Below are 21266 nucleotides of genomic sequence, written 5' to 3'. Positions count from 1 at the left end.
ATGGACCCAGATTCTTGAGTTGCTCTGCAGATAACTCTGCTTTTTTTAATCTCTGATAATAAAGTATATCTTCTGGCATCAAAACCCCAAGACTTTGAGAGTGATTTTTCACAGAGGTGGCAGAAGCCATGACATTAATGTCTGTTCATCTTTCTTTGAAAGCTCTCTTTCCTCTCATACAGAACAAACATGTTCTAGTGAGAACAGACAACATGTCTGCAGTGTCTGCTTTTTTATCTCTGATAATAAAGTCTATCTTCTAGCATCAAAACCCCAAGACTTTGAGAGTGATTTTTTACAGATTTGGCAGAAGCCATGACATTAAGGTCTGTTCATCTTTCTTTGAAAGCTCTCTTTCCTCTCATACAGAACATAAATGTTCTAGTGAGAACAGACAACATGTCTGCAGTTTATCACATCAATCACCAAGATGGCACAAAGTCATCATGATGTCTTCAGGTGACAAGGGAACTTCTGTTCTGGGCCTTTCCGAGACTTGCCTCACTCAGGGCAGCACATATACCAAGTGTGAACAATCGGGCCGCAGATCTCGTCTCTTATCCCAGACTGGACCACTCCCAGGAGAATGGCGGCTGCACACAAAAGTGGTATGTCTCTGTATTGGGTTCACTAGATGGGAAAGGAGGAGGCGGGAACCAGTTGAGCAGTTAACTTAAACTTTTAATTACACAAAGGAGGTTAAGCATAACATAAAACTTATGCACACACACACAAAGTTGTGCTTCTATCTCTCTAGAACTGGCATCCCTAGCTCCTCTTTATCCCTCTACAGGCTCATTTGGGCTGATTCAGCGCTGGTTGTCCATCGTTACGGCCCGGCCACACCCTCCTCCTCGTCTTAGTCTCATATGGACACACTTTGTGACAGCCCGCATCAGACGAGAACACCCATTGCAGAATCTCTGAGTGGTCAGGGAGGCCCCCTGGTGTTGGATCCGGTCTCGAGAGTGGCCGGAAGGGTTGTTGTATGCCTTTCCCCTCTACTGTTAATCCCAATTGTTCTTTAGAGGGTAACACTGGGTCATTACATGATGCTTCTGTTTGCTCCCATTTGGCCGAGAAGACATTGGTTCCCTTCTCTTCTACGTCTGGTTCAAGGTCACCCATGACCATTTCCAATGAGGGCAGACCTCCTTTGCCAAGTAGAGGGTTAGATCTGGCACCTGAATCCAGCCATGCTACAACTTTGGGTTTGGCCTCTTGTCAGTCCCTCACACCTCACAGTCTTAGATGAGGCAGTTATGAGGACTATAGATTGTTCTACGGCATCTTCTACATGGGATTTTTATTCCAGAAAATGGCAAACTTTTTGCGGCATGGTGCCACAGTCAACAGCTGGATCCTGTCAGATGTGACGTCGGCTTTGTTCTCTGCTTCCTTCAATCACTCCTGGACTCAGGAAGGAAGGCTAATACAATAAAGGCTTACAATGCAACCATTTCCCACATGATTTGGTGAATGGCATGAAAGTAGGAAAACACTTTTTGGTGTTGCCCTGCAGTCTCTAGCCAAAGGCTAATTTGTACCTCTCGAACAAACTGATGTAAAGGTTGCATGGAAACCGCCTGTTTTGCTGGTCATTTGTTCAGCCAAGAGAGTGAATGAGTTACACGTTATCTGTCAATGAAGACTGTCTCTGGTGGAAGGCAGAGTATGCTGGGGTCTCTCTTTGGCCCAATCCAGCCTTTTTACCAAAAGGGGTTAAACCAGTTACAGTTAATCAGGTGAATGAACTGGTGGCCACATCATTTGGGTACAGGACTGGATATGTCCACCTTGTGCCTCTTCAGGGCACAACATGCCTACGTGAAAAGCACTCAGTCTTTGCGTATTTAACACACAATTGTTTGTGTGTTTTGGTAAAGAGTCTTGGCCAGCCACTATCTAAACAGCGTTTGTCTAACTGGATAGTGGACATGATTGCTCATGCATACTCGAGTCAGAAAATACCCCACCAAAAGTATGGCCACATCCTGGGAAGCGCTTAAAGGGGTGGCACTCTCAGATATCTGCTCCGCAGCTTCTTGGAGCACACCCTGTACTTTTACAAGATTTTACAGGGTAAATGTAAATTGTCTTATTTCCAGTCATTAATAAATTCAGCCGCTCTTAGTGCATTACCAGATGTAGGAAAATAGACCCCACAGATAATAATGTTCCCAAATTCTCTTGGTAAATAAAAAGGTCTTAAACTTAGGCAAAGCAGTTCCACATCATAATTACAAACCGTGTCTCTCACTGTGAATTGAGTGCACCATCTCTTGTTCACAAACAAACACACACTCCCCCACCTCGATGTTTCCCCGATGATGCGTTTCGGTCAGACCAAACCAAGGAGAAACCATCCACCTCAAATTGGGAGCTGGCCGTATCTGGGTGCAGCCAGGCCTCCGTGAATACCATCAGGCCGCTTCCCTGTACTCGAAGCAGGCCTTAGCGTGGATGCGTAGGTCCTCCATTTTGTTTCTCAATGATCTCACATTGCTCAGAATTATCCCCGGCAAGGGTGGTCTGTAACCTCTATGTTGAAGACGCTGACGAATACCTCCTCTTCGTCCTCTCCTTCTAGAGCTTCTCTTATCCTGCTGGGCTCTTACCGCTCTTGGTAGATTCAGCAGCTCCACAGCCGTGGGGGAACCAGCAAAGCGAAGCAACATGAGGGCATCGTGTGCATATGTTATAGTCTCCCATTTCCGGATGTCGTCGAACATGTTTGACAAACCAACGTCACAAGCACCAGGATCACAACCCAGAGTAGAATCTGCTTATGCGCCGCCATTGTATGTATGTCCTTAATATGTGTATTAATATGAGAGCGTCCTCAATGAGAGCCAGAAACATTGAGGACGTCAAATGTATAATGAGTACTATATACATTTAAGAAAACCTTTCAGCAGGTCATATCAAAATTCAACATAAAAACACAATAACAATTATAACGGGTGAGACAGAAATGCAAGTTTGCAAGAGTCCGCATCGCCAGCAGAGCAGCGCCACAAGAAGTCAAGCTCCAGAGGATTCAGAAGCTATTAATTGGAAGATTTCACTGATACGGGAGTTGTCCGGGCCTGGGGGTATATACATTAACCAGCATAACTTCCCTCTGTTCAAGATATCCCTTAACAAAAACATAGTGACCCTCTCTATCACTAACTTCAGAAACCATTTGAAAATTCACATTATTAGGAATTAGAATAGCTACCCCTCTCCTTCTCCCTTTCTTACAGGATGAGTAAAATGTATTTTTAAACCCTAGTTTTTTTAACTTCTCATGTTCTGCACGATTAAGGTGGGTCTCCTGCCAGAATATTATGTGTAACTTCTTAACTGGATTGTGTAAACCTTTTACATTAAGGGTGATCACCCTATAATCCTGACATTGCATTTAATCCCACAATTAACACTATATGTAAAATGACATGTTATTGGTGACCAAACTTGAACTGTATTTGAACTATAAACCAAAATCAGAATGTTACAAACTAAGCCAATATGTAAAAAAAAAAAAAAAAAACAGGTTTGAAGTAGTAAACCACTTCTTAATGTGGAGGGGGGTAGTCTAGCTATCCACCAGGGCCCCCTTCAGTGCAACCTGTAGTACCCTTGCTTCAGGAGAATACTGTATGCACTTTCGTTAAAGATACGAATGTTGTTGCACCTTGAGCGTGCTTCCAGATCCGTTAGCTTCATCTGTTAATTTTAGCTCTTCTCTAAAGTCCATGGTCTACTCTTTAACTTCTGTAAACCGGCCTCGGCCTCACTCACTCTATCCGTTGCAGTTTTTAAATCAGTTACTACCTCACTTAGCTTCTGCTGAATTTCTTCTCTTATATCAGTTAATTCTTTTTTCAAGTCATCTCCGCTGCTACCTTTGCTTTCTGTCCCTGTCTGCCATTACACTCTGTTCTCTCATGTTCCGTGATCGTGGCCCCCGCAATTGTTATTTTGTTGCTCTTCTCCGCTTTCCCTGTTATTTCTCCCTTGCTCTTCCTGTTTTTGTGATATTGGTCATTCAGTGTAAAAGACTGTGGTGATGGTCATCATTCGGTCTCATAGATCATAAGTTATGTACATAACTATGACCGTCACCATCCCTTGTCACACAGGATGAGCTGAGGTGTTCCAGGCAAGATGAAGAGGTGGGCTTACCCTGATATTAATATATAGTAAAACCAACCACTAAGGTCAGTCAGCTGACTTTGTTGTTATTAAGTCTTGTGATAGGCAGTAGAATGGTATTATTCAGGGTAAAAGACCATGGTGGTGGTCATCATTCGTTCTCATAAATCCATAATTATGCGCATAACTTACATTTCTGTAGTGAATGACAGTTTTTGTAACTTTTTCTAAATACAGCTAATTGTTAGCGCTTGCCATTTTAATCATATTCATTTATGTATATATGAAACTATTCTATGCATGTTGTACATTTTTACACCATGAAAGTAGCTTGTATTTGTGAATGATATGTATTATTGTGTCAAAATAAACATTCCTCAATAAATATGTATGAATGAACCTGGTGTCATCCATGTTTCCTGTTCTTTCCGACAACAATAGTACTCGTAATTACCACTTCAGAAGTGTGAAGTAGAATAATTCCGATACCACATGAAGGCAGCATTAGGGGTTTTAATATTTCCAATGTAAAGTTGTCACCCTTTGTTAACTCTGTAACAGAGATTTAACTCGACAAAACTACACATTCACATATTTAACAAACAATCACATATCACTAAAGTATACTTTATCAAGATTAAATACATGACGTCATACAATATTGTTCTTCCCCACCTATCTGTTCGTGGGTTTGAGGATGATGGCCAAATATCGCAAATAGAAGCATTTTAGGTTTTATCCATCGATGGAAGAACCTGAGCAGACTAACCTGAAAATCTATGTAGCCTCTTAGCGCCTTCAATTCAAGTTGTTTCTATTTGTATAGCGCCTTTCACAACACACATCATTTCAAGGCAGCTTTACAGAAGATCAGACATTAACAAAAGATAAAACTGTAATATCTATAATGTCATCATTGTGTAGTTTGATAAAATATGATTGTGAATTGTGTTTAAAAATAAGTAATTAAATAACAATTGTATTTATAACCCCAGTGAGCAAGCTGAAGGCGATTGTGGCAAGGAACTCAAAACTCTTTACCGTGGGAGAATCCAGACTCACTGTGGGGGCCAGTTCCCCTCTGGCTAACATCATGAATATAATGCCAAAATTACTTATGTATAGTGCCAGTCATGGTTTAAAATTATTAAACTAAGTAAGTGTTAAGGGCCAGTGTTTAAACAAAGATTTGGTATTAACTGTAATATTAATGACTAATGTCTTTGAAGTCCATCCTGGATTAACTGCAGAAGTTCACACTGATGCAATTGTCCTTGTTAGTTGGCTGATGAAGGGTTTTGTTGGCAATTAATTGATAGTCGATGTATTCCATTTCAAGCGTGTAGTCCAACATTAGACCGAGGTGATTCAGGCAGAGGTCAGTGAGGTGCATCGCAGTTCAACCTGGCCAGTAATTTTTGTGGGGTCTATCCTAAATCCAAGGTTCAGGCAATGGCATATGAAGTATCTCATGTCTTATGGTTGGAGTTGGCATCAGTTCATCCTCTGAAGTCCATCGTAATAGACTGAATAGATGTTTGGCTGGCACTGGCTGCTATTAGTCATCATCACACAGTGACATGTAGCTGTGGAGTCCAACAGGAAGCAGGAACCCAACTGGATCTGGAACTGGATCCAGCCAATTCTGGTGACCTCAGGATAGGAGTCCTAAGGTTGAGACAGGGAAACAAATACAATAATATTAGCATAGATGTTGAAGGGTGAGGGTCAAAATCCCTTGGCTCTTCAGATATATCAATACATATATATATATATATATATATATATATATATATATATATATATATATATATATATATATATATATATATATATCCTTTTATATCAATATCTATCTGTATTCTGTTGCTTAACTTCTTTAATAAAGTGATAAATTAACTATATGCATGATCACATAATCAATTCTATTTTCTTATGCATAATTGAAATATACTTTGAATCATATGTGTGTTGAATGTTAATTAGTCTCTTTTAGGAACATTCCAGAGTCTCTCTGTCCTGCACGTCGGCTGAAGGTCTTTTGGGGATAAGCTTATTTGTGACGCTCTCCAGCCTCTCAGGGAGGGGGTCAGGGGAATGCGTTAAACATGTGTTCCAGATGTATTCTGTGTTTGATTGTTACCTTTCCATGACTAATTATATGGTTTAAAGTCCTATGTAATAATACCTGAATAGTAGAAGTGTGATTTTCTCTTATTATTTCTTTAGGGAAGAAATGTATGTTATTTCAACCCTCTCCTCTGCCCGAGGAGTGAATATTTTATCTCTCTGTTTTGGTTCAAATGGCCTGATAATGTGTGCTCTGGCTCTCTTGTGCCCAGAGAAGAACTGTCGTTCGTCAGTGTTTTGTGTGTGCGTTTGACCTTCTACCCAGTTTTTGAACCCAGGGATGCACACCAGGCCGACTCGAAGACACCCCGCGACCATCTGCGAGGTCACTTCAGATGTAAATCTCAGGCTCGGACGACAAGTGCGCTGATTAATGTTGATAGGCTGCATAGCTGTCTATATGTTGTGACTGTATGTTCTTTTAGCCAATCAGGAGTAAAATAATGGAATGTACGTCCTTGCAAATGGTATAATTGATGTAAGATTTTGTGTAAGGTACGAGTTGGCTTTCGATCTCCTCGTGAGACTTTGCCGCTGGCTCTACCAATTTCACTGCAGACTATACTTCAGTAAATTTTTGACTCTTTTAATTGAACTTCTCGACTCCTGGTCTTCTTTCTCCATATCTGGTCCGGGTCATAACTGTTATACCCCTAACAATGTCATTCCATTTATTGCAGATCACTGTTTCTGGTTCCAGCAGACCTAACTAAAGCAGCCTAATTGTGAGTTAAAGGATAAACTAGGTGTATGCCTGGCTAAATAGACGATTCTTTAGTCTAGACTTAAACTGAGGGAGTGTGTCTGCATCTCGAACATTGTAAGGGAGCCTATTCCATAGTTTAGGAGCCAAATATGAAAAGGATCTACCTCCTTTTTTGAATTTTGATATTCTAGAAACTATTAACAGATCAGAACATGACTGAATATAGCATGGTAGTACGTCTCTTAAGTACTGCGGAGCTAGACCATTCAAAGCTTTGTACGTAGTTAACAGAATTTTAAAATGTATTTGAAATTTAACAGGTAGCCAATTTAACAATGATAAAATGGGGCAAATATGATCATATTTCTTGGTTCTCGTCAGCACTCTGGCTGCTGCATTTTGAACCAATTGAAGTTTATTTATTGATCTTGCTGGACATCCTCCCAGTAATTCATTACAATAATTTAGTATTGAGGTCATGAACGCATGAATTCATTTTTCGGCATCAGCAACAGAGAGCATGTGTCGTAATTTTGCAATATTTCATAGGTGGAAGAATGCTTTTCTACAAACATTGGTAATTTGATTTTCAAAGGACAGATTGGTGTCAAATATAACACCTAAGGCCTTTTCCACACTAATAAGTTTTCAAGTTGGAAACTTGAGGATCAAGGATCAAGTTGTGGCTTCTTAATAAGTGGTTTGATAACTGCCATTTTAAAGTTTCTTGGGACATGTCCTACGGATAGCGAGGAGTTAATAATATTAACAAGAGGTTCTGAAATGACAGGAAATACCTCTTTTAAGAGCTTAGTTGGTATTGGATCTAACAAACATGTTGTGGCTTTTGATGTTTCGATAAGTTTTGTTAGCTCTTCATGATCTATGACAGCAAAGGATTGAAGTTACACATGAGGAAAATTCTGAGACACTATTTCACAATTTTATTTCTGATTATTTCAATTTTATCAGTAAAAATATATGAAGTCATTGCTCTTGTGCTGCGATGTAATATCTGGTTCTGTTGAGGATTTATCCTAACCAATTTAGCCACAGTACTGAATAAACACCTAGGATTGTTGTGGATATTTTCTATGAGCTTTTAGTGCCTGTCTGTAGCTACATACACTATACTTCCATGCACCAGGAAATATATACAAAAAATGTATTCTTCCACTTGCTCTCCATTTTCTGAGCTGCTCTCTTGAGAGCATGATTGTGATCTTTGTACCATGGGCAGGGCTTATTTCTTTAATCGAAGAGGGGCAACACTATCTAGAGTGCTAGTGATGACTGTATTTATATTTTCTGTTCAAGTTCTTCTAGGCTTTGGGGTTTACTAAGTGTATGAGAAAGATCTGGATGATTATTAGTGAAGTTATCTTTAGTTGTCGAAAGAATAGTTCTGCCTGAATGATAGCGTGGTGTAGATTTAGTAACATTAGCTGATCGCAGCATACAAGAGACAAGGTAATGATCCGAGATGTCATCGCTCTGATGCATAATTTCTATGTTATCAACATCCACTCCATATGACAGAATTAAATCAGCATATGATTATGGCGATGAGTTGGACCTGTTACATTTTGTCTGACTCCAAGAGAGTTGAGAATATCTATAAATGCTAATCCCAATGTGTCATTTTCATTATATATGTGAATGTTGAAGCTGTATCTACAATAACTACAAGATCTGAAAAAAATTGCTAACTCCCCAAGGAAATCGGAATAAGGCCCAGGTGATACTGGAGCAAGGTATGACAGAGTCCAGTCAAAAAAAGTTTATTTTATTTTTTATCAAATATTATGCTATTCTAGTTAGATTATTTTAGTTGTAAAATAATATAATATAATTAATATAATGCAATGTAATATAATATTTTATTTAATTATTTTTATGATTATTATTGTAACCATTATTTAGATTTTAATGTATTTCTTATATTTTTGCTGACGAGGAACAACTAATTTTTTTTAAAAAAATTGTAAACTAGTTAATTTCTAGTTTTTATAGGAATTAATTTATTTTGTTATTAGTGCTATTTAAATTTCTAAGTTTCTCAATAGACGGAAGGCGGAAGCAGGTGTCCGGCAGCTCTTCCGGTGTGTCTGCTGATGTTCGGTTGGTTTTCATCAACACTCATGACTGTCGCTTTGTGCTGCTCTCAGGCTAATGGACTCTTTTGTTTCTACCAACAAAAGCACTTAAGAAACCAACACATCACAGATGAGAGCGGATCTTTGAGGGTCTAACTGTAAGTACCGGCGTGTGATTTGATCAGAGTTTCAATGATAGTGTTTATAACAATAAGGCGGTTTGACGTGAGGGGCCCGTGTGTAGCCGAGGCCGAGCAGACCTGAAATCAGCTGATCATCTCAGCTGATCATCTCTCATAATCACTGACACATACTTAGAATTATCATCGTGTGTCATGCATGTGATGATGAAGAACTGACGAAGGTGCTTTTGTGTTTGACAGAATAAAGATCAGCTGATGCTGGTGAATAGCGCAATAGATATAATGTGAACAGGAGATCACGTTCTTATTGTATTCTTATACGTAACTCCTGGATCTATATGAAGTGTGATATCTAAAAATTATACTCCATAAGTGTTAATGTATTTTAAAGCGTGTAGTCCTGAAATTGGCTTGACTTTCCGTTCGCCTTGGTCCATTAGCAGCTCGGCTAACTGTTAGCACAAACAAAACACATCTGTCCGATCAAACATGTAATTTACACACATCAGCTAATTGTGACTCAAATCACATAAAACACAGAAATATAGCACATAAATGACAGACATATTCCACATAAACCACATCGTTCTTGAGTAAATGTGCGTTAGCCGGTAGTGCAGGCTGTTCATTCAGCGCGACTGAAGCTAAAAACACAATGGTTCTGTCTCAAACCATTGTAAGATATCTACTTAGTACGCAATTATAGGGCGTCAGATGTGTGCTACATTTTAGGCGTAAGGAGCCGTTCAGACCGACCACGTTTTTGCGTTATAAAACAAAACGAGGAAAAAACAACGCAGGTGTTTTAGAAACGCGTTTTGAAATGTTTAAATTAATTTGAATCATGGGGCGTTTAAGTCCCCCTAGGAGGTTCGTACTTACGAAGATAGAACTCGCAAAAAAAGATTTGATGTGCGTTCAAGTGATTTTAATCGGAAAGAGTGGACCAGTTGTGTAATTTCAAATGTCTTTCTCTAGCACTAATGCAACTAAATGAAGATCAGTGCCACCCATTAGGTGTGTAATGAATGCTTTATCTATTTTATCAAACGTTTGGCCACATATAGTGATGGAAAATGCACTTTTGTTGCAAACGCTTGTCTTATTCTCCTAATTATTTTCAAGTTTCATCATTAGGCCTATTCTTCATTAAAATGACAAACAAAAAATGCATTCAAACTATACTACACAGTCACAATCCTCAGGTAAAATTAATTATTACCTATAATAATAATAATAATAATAATAATAATAATGAACCAGTAATGAAACATTGCTTTCGCCAGGATTCATAAATCAAAACAAATCAACTCGGAAAATCCTGAGTTTCCCACTCGTAATTACAACTTTGCAGTGGCATTCATGTACGGTCAACTCATAAATACGATCATTGTGACATGATTTGACCGCACCATTAATAAGGTCTAATAAAACTCTGAAGGTGCTAAAAAAAACGATTAAAACAGCTTGTTGCTACATAGTGGGCCATTAGTGATAAACGTTCTGAACCTGCTTAAGATGCCTAAAACAAATTGAACATTCGAACGCACAGATCTGTGTTTCCATCCAAGCAAATTGAATTTTGTGACAATTTAAAATATCACAAGAATTTGCTAATGAAGCATTTCAATTTCATGTTTTCAAGAGAAAAATATCGTCCTTTCTGGGGAAATTGGCACATATTTGAGCAACATTTGAAATTCTTTATGATATTGGTCCGTTGGTTTGTCCAGTTATAAACTAATTATTCAGACTTTTGATGCACATGTAGGAATTTATTAGGTGAATGTGCTTCTGTCATACACGGTAAACCCTAAGATTGTCATTATTTGAAATATCAAGTTGTCTTAAGTATCACTTCAAATGTCAAGTTTTGAGCTCATAATTCAATTTAGGTTCATTAAAGTTATTAATCTTAAAAATCTGTAGACTTAAAGGAATATTCCATGTTCTAATACATAGGGCTGGGCGATATGGCAAAAAATACTTTCACAATATACTTTTTCATATCATTTGATATCGCATTTATCCATTGCAAATTGTTTTTCATTTCCAAAAAAGGAAGAGAAAACAAAATCCTGAAATGTCTAAATAGTCTTTACAAAACTGCGTTGGGGGCCCAGACACAGCCAATGCAGTGGTGTAATGAATGTGTGTATAATATATATATATATATATATATATATATATATATATATATTACATTAAAATTATTTTCATATTTCTTTACATACAGATATCCAAGTATGGGGGCATAGAAGCCCTTGTGACTGAGGAATGATACTGTATGGGGGTTCAGGGTTATCTCCAGAGAGAAACTTTTGAAAATGTAAAAGTCTGAACGGACCATTTTTCTATTTTCATTCATGTGAGAAATACTAGGCTACAAACTAGTAATTGTTTTGTCTTTCATCCTTGTCAGAGATGATGAAATCTGAATAATTTCACAAAATTAGAACAGAAATCTATTTGTTTATAATTAAAGGTTTGGAACATGCTGATTAATAAAACTACATTTAGAAAGAAAAAACTTGAACGTCTAAAGGCGCTCTGGAAACACTCACCTCATGTTTACTCGCATGGTGGGGACCGGGACAGGGCATCAGTGAAGTATGTTTCAGTACTAGAGAAAAATATTCAAGAATACAGCGCAGAAATATCAGATATGATGTAACAGGCACTTTGTTTTGTCGCGCTGCTCACTAGAGACAATTAGAGGGTGTAACCGTCGTCATGATGTCTTGCCGTCAAGATGGAATCAATCTGGGGTCCGGAACGCAGTGACAATAGCAACTACGTACATTCTGAGGCTGCGTTTCCACTGACGAAGAAGAAATCCGCACAAAGCCACTCCCAACGCTAGGGAACCGCTTGCCCCTCGCTGCTGTCAATTTTACAATCCACCTCGCGAGCTTGACGCTCTGCTTACATAAAAGTAATTGAAAGCGCTCGCTCACATTCGCTCACTATGTGCCAGTGGAAACCTATGATAAGAAAGCCAAACTGCTAGCGTTTATAGCAACACACATGTCTAGATGTAGAACACAGGGTAAATATCGAAAATTACTCAAAAAGCTTATCATCGATATCATGGAGTTTTTTATCGCAATAAATATTGATATCGTTTTATCGCCCAGCCCTATCTATACAAGTTAAGCTCAATCGACAGAATTTGTGGCATAATGTTGATTGCCACAAAAATAAATTTTGACTTGCCCCTCCTTTTCTTTAAAAAGAGCAAAAATCGAGGTTACAGTGAGGCACTTAAAATGGAAGTGAATTGGGGTCAATTTTTTACGTTAAAATACTTGTTTTAAAAGTATAGCCGAAAGACTTGCGTGTTAACATGATTTTACTGTGATACAATCTCTTGTGGTTTTCAACAACATGCCACAAATGCTGTTGATTGAACTTAACTTATGTTGACAATAGTAGAAACTATTTAAATTGCAAATCTAGTTCATTTGCAGAGTTAAGTTAATTCTATACAAACACCATGCACAATTGACCAAAAAATCAGTGTTTACAAGTGTTTACAAATCTTTTCAGCGCTTGTCTAATGACGCTAGGCTTAAAATAAACACATGTCGCGTCTTGTTTGACTTCATTGACACCATACCAGCCATCGATTGACTATGCATTCTGGTTGTCCCTTAAAACATCCTTCACAGTTTTAGCAATAATTGGTTTTTGAGTAATACATAATAAAAGTGTAGCCAATATCCTTTCTTTTATGCTGAGAACTATCGATTATTTATCATCTTATTTGTCTTATTTATGTAGCTATACATCTGTGTTGGTATGTTTTTATTTTATTTTATTTTTTTATTTACTGTGTTTGTATTTATTTTTCCTTCACCTTTACTTCTTTCTTTATGACTCAGTGATTGTATTCATATTGTTGGATTGGTGTAATTTTGTACATCTTATATTGAACCTTGTGTTTTTCATTTGAAAAAATCCACAGTTTTAGTAATGTGTGGACTTTTCAGACAGTCCCTTACTACACCCTCGAGAGTATCAGCAGATTTCAGCACAATGTGTGGACCTTTCAGACGACCCCTTACCCACCATATGAAAAATGTCCAACTTCTATTAATGTTAAATTTGTAATCTTGAACAATTTTGCCTTGACCAGATTATGGGACAAATCATGTCCTGTATTGATTCGATACGGGATGCATTATTTCATTTTTAAAAATGGGATGATCCCTACCTGGAGGTCTAATACAGAGTTAAGTATGGAGGGAGAACCCATTATGGTAGTGGATGATTTCAAATTCTTAGGCCTTGTCTGTGATAATAAATTCACTTTTATCCCACATATGAAGATGTTGAGGGAAACATTTTTTAAAACGATGAATATTTTAAAAGTGCTTGCCAATACAAAATGGGGTGCGGACACAGCCGTTCTTTTACATCTCTACAGAACCTTAATTAGATCCCGACTGGATTGCGGGAGTATTGTGTATGGTCAGGCAAGGAAGTTATACATTCGAACACTTGACACAATACACCATCATGGAATACGTCTAGCTCTTGCAGCCTTCAGAATAAGTCCCACTCAAAGCCTTTATATAGAAGCCTGTGAACCTTCCCTCCAGAATAGGTGTCTGAAACTGGCATTACAATATGCAGTTAAACTCTCAAAGCAAATCTAAGTAATCTAGCTGGCCTTTACACCAGTATTCCAACCAGAATGTTTTTATCTGTATGAAGCTAGACCTAAATGATCAAACCTTTTGGAATATGGATTAAACCTTACTTGGAGAATTTGAACATCAAACTGGACAACATAAAACAGTATCATTTTTGGCCTGTTCCCCCCTGAAAAATCCAACTATTATTATGGTATTGGCTCAACAAAAAAAGGCAGAAACACTTCCCAACATGTATCAACAGTAATTCTTGGAACTGAAATGTAGTTTCCCACTCCATAGTACATCGTTCATGGATGGATCCAAAATGGATAAGTGTATCAGCAGCAGTAGTGATTGGAGATCAACAATAAGGCATATGTAAGAACAGAGCTCTATCTGCACAGTTGAGGCCAGAGCGCTGCTACTGACACTGGAAAACATTGAGCAGGGTCGAGGACGAAACGTTTTAATCACTTCAGACTTAAAGCACTTGAATCCCTGGAGACTGATCATGATCCCATAATCATAAACATTTTGACTAAAATATATCGATTACAGAAGAAGGATTTCAACATTATCCTCTGTTGGGTGCCGGGACATATTGGTCTGGCAGGAAATAAAAATGCAAATATGGCTGCAAAAGAGGCATTAAAATTGGAGATCTCGGAATGTCTGATACCACCCTCTGTCCTCAGGCCATTAATAAACTCGTATATCACCAAGTGGCAATCGGAATGGAATGAGTTCATCAGCAATAAATTATACGAAATAAACCCCAGGATCCAAAGAAATTACTCCTCAAAATGTTAAATCTTGGCATGACCAAATAGTGTTTATCAGATGCCGACTGGGCCATTAAAGACTGACACATGCATTTTTACTGACTGGTGAAATCCTCCCATATGTATATTGCCAAACCCCAATGACCATCAAGCACATTTTACTGAACTGTAAAACTTTTGAAAATATCAGGCAATGCTATTATACAGAGACTTGTTTAATAGATTGTACTTAAAAAAAAAAAAAACTATCTGAACATATTTTATAGTTTTTATCTTGTATACATTTTAAGTGTCTTATTTAATATTGTAAATATTGATGAACCTTTGTTTGCCATGTGAATAGCCTGGTTGCGGAGGTCTAATGCATTCTCACGAGCAAAGTGTGGATGCTGAAAATTGTGAGTTTATGGGGAGAAATTGTAAATCGGAAGTACAGCGGGAGGAAGGGTGGATAAACTTGAGAAACCTGGTAAAATCGGGTGTGTTGGCACATATGGTTATTAGGAACATTGTAGAGCTAAACTGTCAAATTCATACAGCACTTTATGTTCTATATGCCAAAATAAAAGCTCCAAGTGAAGGTGATGTAAACACGACCAAAATATATTACTACTGTATGAAACTAATCTAAAACTCATAATAATAATAATAATGATTCAGTTTTATAATAATAAACTTAACTGGATCCCCACAATAATAATTCAGTATTATAATATTATTCAACTGGGTTCCAAAAAATAAGTGAGTGAAGTTTTTGTGCACCCTGTTCATTCGCAAAAGATCTTTGAGTAAAAATATATGTAATTCGTTAAATAATGCTCTTTGTTGCTTAAATGTTATGTTTTAGTGTGAATAAATAACATTTGATGAAATATCATTCTTCATTTAGAGAAAAAAAAAATGTGTATTACTATGTTTTTATTTCACGCATTATGCATTTTAAATCTACTTGGCTACTAGTGCTGCATGATAAATCATATCGCAATCGCGATGTCAGCTTGTGCGATTATATGACGGCAAAATGCTGCGATTATATTAAATAAGTGCATGTGTGGATGTGACAGCACATTCTCTCTGAGAGCTGTTTGCCCATTTTCTACACCGCTAATAAAGATGACCGGTCAGTCTCAGTTTAGGGAATATGTGGTCATGACGTGTGAGTTTCTGGGGTGCAGCGTGGAAATCAGGTGAAAATGGATGCCGAGCAGACAGACACTGAACTGGTGGCCAGAAAAAATAACACAGATCATAGCTTAGCGATCTTTATTTCATCCTTCATTAAAGTTAATATAACATGGGAGCGTACCATGTAAATAAACACAAACTCCAAAACTGTCATTCTCGGTGCGGTCAGAGCCACTTCAACCAGTCACGGAAGACACAATCTGAGCGGGAGTCGAGACTGGGAGAGATTTAAAGTTCTGCCGGGTGATGCGCACTCTAACACGGAGAAGCTCGTCTCTCACCCCCGCTGTCTCCAGCTTGCAACGTGTAGCATCATTGATGAGATCATCATGATATATATATTTATATGTATTTGTATATATATTTATTTATATATATGTATTTGTATGTGTGTGTGTGTGTGTGTGTGTGTGTGTGTGTGTGTGTGTGTATATATATATATATATATATGAGAGAGCGAGAGGTTTTGGATAGACAAGATTGACAAATGCTTATCAATAATACTCTTATGGCTAAAATGTTTACACTGTTCAGTGGCTAAAATATCAATATGTTGATAAATTTATGTTACTAAAATATGACTAAAATGTCAACAGTTTTCATTGACTAAAACTACATTAAAAAGCCCAGTAAGCCAAACAAAGCACAATTACAGATGTGTTTGTGAGTGTCGCACCATATGACAAGTCTTCACAGAAATATAAAGAGACATGATGCACCGTTAGCAAAGTGGGATTTCAGAAAATGATCCACACACTGGACAAGAGGTACCAGCGATAAGTAGAACTTTTTAGAAAGAGGATTTGGAAATACCAGTTGGTCATTTAAAAAAACAGCAACAATAACAGTTTTAGTGGTTTGAGTGAACCACACTTTTATATCCAGTTTCCTTTTCAGAAGAGTTTATAGAAAGTACATGTTACATCCTGATTAAATGTCCCTGTTTGTTTGGACAATCTTATTTTCATGAAAATTTGTATGTTCTTATTTATTATTCCATTTTATTTAGGTGTAATATTGAGAAAATAACAAGTTTGCAGTAATGCAAAGATTACATTTGTAAAAAATGTAATTTGAAATCACTGCATTTATAGTTGTTGTTGTTGATTGTGTGTTTGAGTTGAGAAATACACATTTCAGCATTCTGTTATCTATTTGTGCATTTTCCTTGATAATCAAGCAAGTTGACTCATGTTACCATTTGTTTAATATATCGAAATCGTATATCGCAGTATTAGCCTCAATAATCGCAATATGACATTTTCCCCAAATCGTGCAGCCCTATTGGCTACAATGGCCGTTTGGTTGAAATAATGGTTCCTCTGATTAAAATAGAAAACTCTTTTCTGTCAGATCAGAGCAAATACATAATTGTTGAGATATATTAAATATCATCAGTTGGATGAAAAATATAGAGACATCATTTTTGTTGCCATATTGCCTAGCCCTAACAGTTAATGTGCCATACAACTGTTTGGGTCAAATGCATGATTACTTAAAAATAAGTGTTTGTTGTCTCCATCCTGCAGGTTGCCAGATCTTGTTGAGGGTTGTGTGCTGGTTAATGTATAGAGGAAAAAGGGTGAAACTTGAAGACGAAACCGAAGGTAGTTGGAAAAGGTATGGCAACTTTCTCCAGTTTCTCAACATTTATCCAGTTTAATATTAAACTGCTCTTGACTGTTTGTCTAATGGGTTGCTGCCATGTTTAGTTTTGCAGCTGTCAGAATGACTGCAGTCGATGACATCTCAGACAGCACAGAGGTTGTGGAAATGGATGACGTTCCATCCCAGTTCTTCGTGGAGAAGCACTCGTGGGATGGCTTGCGTGACATCATTCACGGCAGCCGCAAGTACTCTGGAATGATCATAAACAAGGCCCCATATGACTTCCAGTTTGTTCAGAAGCATGATGAGTCAGGCCCTCACTCACACCGCCTCTACTACCTTGGTACCTTATACAGAATATATATATTTATATATATTTTTTTATTATTTATTTTTTTTTTCAAAATATGAAATCAAAAATAATTTTCATTCATTTCAGTTCATTAATGGTTCTTGAACATGCATTTGTTTTGCTCACCTTACAAAAAAAATAAAACTTGCCACAAATGTGCAGCAAATTTGCCGTGTGTTATTTTCACATGCAGGTGAGCTTTTGACTTGCTGCAAATGTTTGCCAGAAGCTTGCAGCTCTTCGCCAGTAGTGGTGAATCTCTGGCAAACCAGTTTGCTGCAATTTTGCCGCAAAGCTCATTTGCATGTGAAAATTGTCAGTGGCGAATTTGCCGCAAATTTTTCATTAGGGCATGTGGATAGAACACCATACATAAATACTCTGACAGTGTTTACTGTAACACAATTCAGTGGCAGTGCCTCCCCACTACTGAATCTACAGTATGAAACACACAAAGTGTCCAGTGTAGGCCGATTCCCAAACTAATGACTCTTTAAGTTCCATGCACACATCCTACAAAATCGAAGAATTGAAGTCATTTAGAACCAACTCTAGCCAAAGTGAGTGTTTTGTGTTTGTTTTGGTGGTTCCTAAAAGCTTGCTATGGTGAACTTTCAGGAAAACCTCTTACCAGCTGCTAATCACCTCCTTACTGCCATTGATCCATGTCAATGGGGGTGTGACATTGTGTCCAACAACTAATTCCCCTTCAGTTAGTTAAGATCAGTCAACACACCGTTGTGTAGCATTATTACCGAACTGTTGGAAACGACCTACATCTGTACAATCGTTTGCATGTTCCAAGAACATGCCATGCAATTATTTATTTTTTAAGTCTACAAATGATTCAAATCTACTCAAATACTTTTTAAGTGCCCATTCACACTTTTGTTTGATATGCTGTTAGTGTGTTGTTTGCACATTAGCGCAATGAAATGTTTAAATCAGGTTTTCCCAAACTGGGTTTCGTGAAGGAACTCCGGAGAGTTTGTGATGGTGATTGTGTACAAAAATATTACCATCATTTACCGATTTTTAAAAACATTGATAGATAATTGAAAACTAGAAAACTAGAGTGAACATCGGCAGGGCATTTTATTCCTGGAGGGACCTTTCGTTCGGTTTTGGGGATCAAAACAGACCCTGAATTGACATTCTTATTGGACAGGTAAGCTTGTGTAACTGCAAAGCATGTGAAATATAGTGCCATAAGGATTGATCCATTTAATTTTAGCTAACTTGCTCTTGTCTGCTGACAAATTGCAAGCTACCTTGCTCCGTAACTTTCAAAGAAAAGTTACTTCTTCTTTTTATACTATAAGTCATGTATACAGGATAAATGTAAGCAAATACGCTGGATTCTTATTCGTAGTACAACATATGACATACAATAGTGCAACAGTAAACTGTCTGGTACAGTTTGGTAGTATGTATGTGTGCAATGTTAGCTGATAAGTGTTTTAGTTTAGTCTCAAAGTTTGTTTTAATACGATTATAACTGTCATTTTAATTATGCTACCTCATCTGTCAGTATGATGCCGGTGGATCACGGTCAGTCTCTTTGAACATTACGTCATTGTTTTGGTCGATGCTTGCTCGCTCACTTGCGTCCCTATGGAGTGTGTACACGAGCAACAGGTAGCTGGCTGCAGTTCACTTAATGGCCACCGGTATCATTAATAACAAGGGATTCTTAATCTTACATACTGCACCTTTTAAACAGTAAAACTTAACATAATTACTTTCATTATCAGCAACGCGATCATGTTTTTAAAGGAACCTTGATTAACCTGACATTGTTTGACCTATAGTCCTGAAAAGCAATAGGTGATGGCTGTTCCTCCTTGGCCTGTACAGTTAACTGCTTATGCGCTGGTTCAGTTAACTGCCGAACCGACTGGATTACAGAAGATTCTGATGGGTCTTAAAGGTGTCATTTAGTTGGCTGCTTACCATTGCCTTGCATGGCTGAAACTTAAAATATAGGCTAATGTGTAATTTTGTTAAAAATAAAAAATAAAAAAAATAAAATATATATATATATAATGTTTCATTTCATAAATATTTCTAGAATTAAGGGGGGACATGATCCCCCCCACTCCAGATTATAATGGTTGCTACAGCTCTGGCCTGCTTTGTTGCTTGAATGGAAATACATTTGTATTATTGGAAATATAAATATTGGCTATAACATCAAGATATCAAATACACTACATTTATAAAATTTGTAGGGAAATGAAAACCGAATCAGGATGAGCTTTATTGCCGAGTATGCTTACATATACAATTAATTTGTCTCGTTTATATAAGCTTCCAGTGCACAAACAATTCAACAACAAGATGGAGATAGTAAAAAAATAGAATAAAAAGTGAATGGGAAATATAAGTGTGTATATATAGAAATACACAATACATCTCTCTCTCTTTCTATATATATATATATATATGTATATGTATGTGCATGCATGTATGTATAAATACATATGTTACATATAGATAGTGCAAGGGAATGTAATGGAAGAAGAGGTAGGATATGTTGGATAAATATAAATAGACTAAGCTGTGTATTGCACTTAATTATTCCTCGATGGGGCAGTTTTATATGTTCATGAGATGGATAGCCTAAGGGAAGGACTGTTCTTGTGCCTGATGGGTCTGATTGAGTGGTCCAGAGTGATTTATTTTTCTGTTTCCTTGAATGGAAGGGCAGGGGGCAACCAATCAAGTCTACAAACTTTGTAGACTTCTTATGTCCGATTTCATAGCTGAACCAGACAGAGGACAGTCTCAATCACTGATTAGTATGAGTGGATCAGCAGCACCTGTGGCAGATTGAACTTCATCAACTGCCAAAGGAATTACAGCCTTTGCTGGACCTTTTTCACAATGGAGTCAGTATGGGTCTCCCACTTCAGGTCCTGTGAGATGGTAGTGCCCAGGAACCTAAATGATTCCACTGCTGCAACAGTGCTGTTCAGAATGGTAAGTGGGGTCAATGTTGGAGTGTTCCTCCTAAAGTCCACTGTCATCTCCACTGTTTTGAGTGTGTTCAGCTCCAGGTTGTTTTGATTGCACCAGACAGCCAGCTGTTCAACCTCCCTTCTGTATGCAGACTCATCATCATCATCCTGGATGAGCCCGATGACAGTAGTGTCATCTGCAAACTTCAGGAGCTTGACGGAGGGGCCCTTGGCATTGCAGTCATTTGTGTACAGGGAGAAGATTATTGGGGAGAGCACACATCCCTGAGGGGCACCATTCCTGACTGTACAGGTGCTGGAAGTGAATTTTCCCATTCACACTAGCTGCTACCTGTCCGTCAGAAATCTGGTGATCCACTGACAGATAGAGGTGGGAACAGAGATTTGGTTTCATTTAGTCCAGAGAATAGCTGGGATGATGGTGTTGAAAGCCGAACTGAACTGTCACAAAAAGGATCCTTGCATATGACCCTGGCTGGTCTGTCCAGATATTGCAGGATATG

The 21266-nt window shown here is 37.9% G+C and overlaps 1 protein-coding gene across 2 annotated transcripts in view; it reads left to right on the top strand.

Annotated features, from left to right (window-relative positions):
- The first annotated feature begins 9081 nt into the window (after positions 1-9081).
- The window catches only part of dpp9 (dipeptidyl-peptidase 9), a 49301-nt gene continuing 37116 nt past the window's right edge, over positions 9082-21266 (top strand). For both annotated transcript variants that reach the window (XM_052108419.1, XM_052108418.1), the window contains exons 1-3: positions 9082-9230; positions 17352-17442; positions 17535-17773. In XM_052108419.1, coding sequence (XP_051964379.1) covers positions 17387-17442; positions 17535-17773 — 295 coding nt within the window. In that variant the 5' untranslated portion in view covers positions 9082-9230; positions 17352-17386. The remainder of the gene's footprint in view (positions 9231-17351; positions 17443-17534; positions 17774-21266) is intronic.

This window comes from Xyrauchen texanus, chromosome 37 (genome assembly GCF_025860055.1).
Source record: "Xyrauchen texanus isolate HMW12.3.18 chromosome 37, RBS_HiC_50CHRs, whole genome shotgun sequence".
In the NCBI taxonomy this organism is placed as follows: Eukaryota; Metazoa; Chordata; class Actinopteri; order Cypriniformes; family Catostomidae; genus Xyrauchen; species Xyrauchen texanus.
This window is presented reverse-complemented; position numbering and strand designations above follow the sequence as displayed.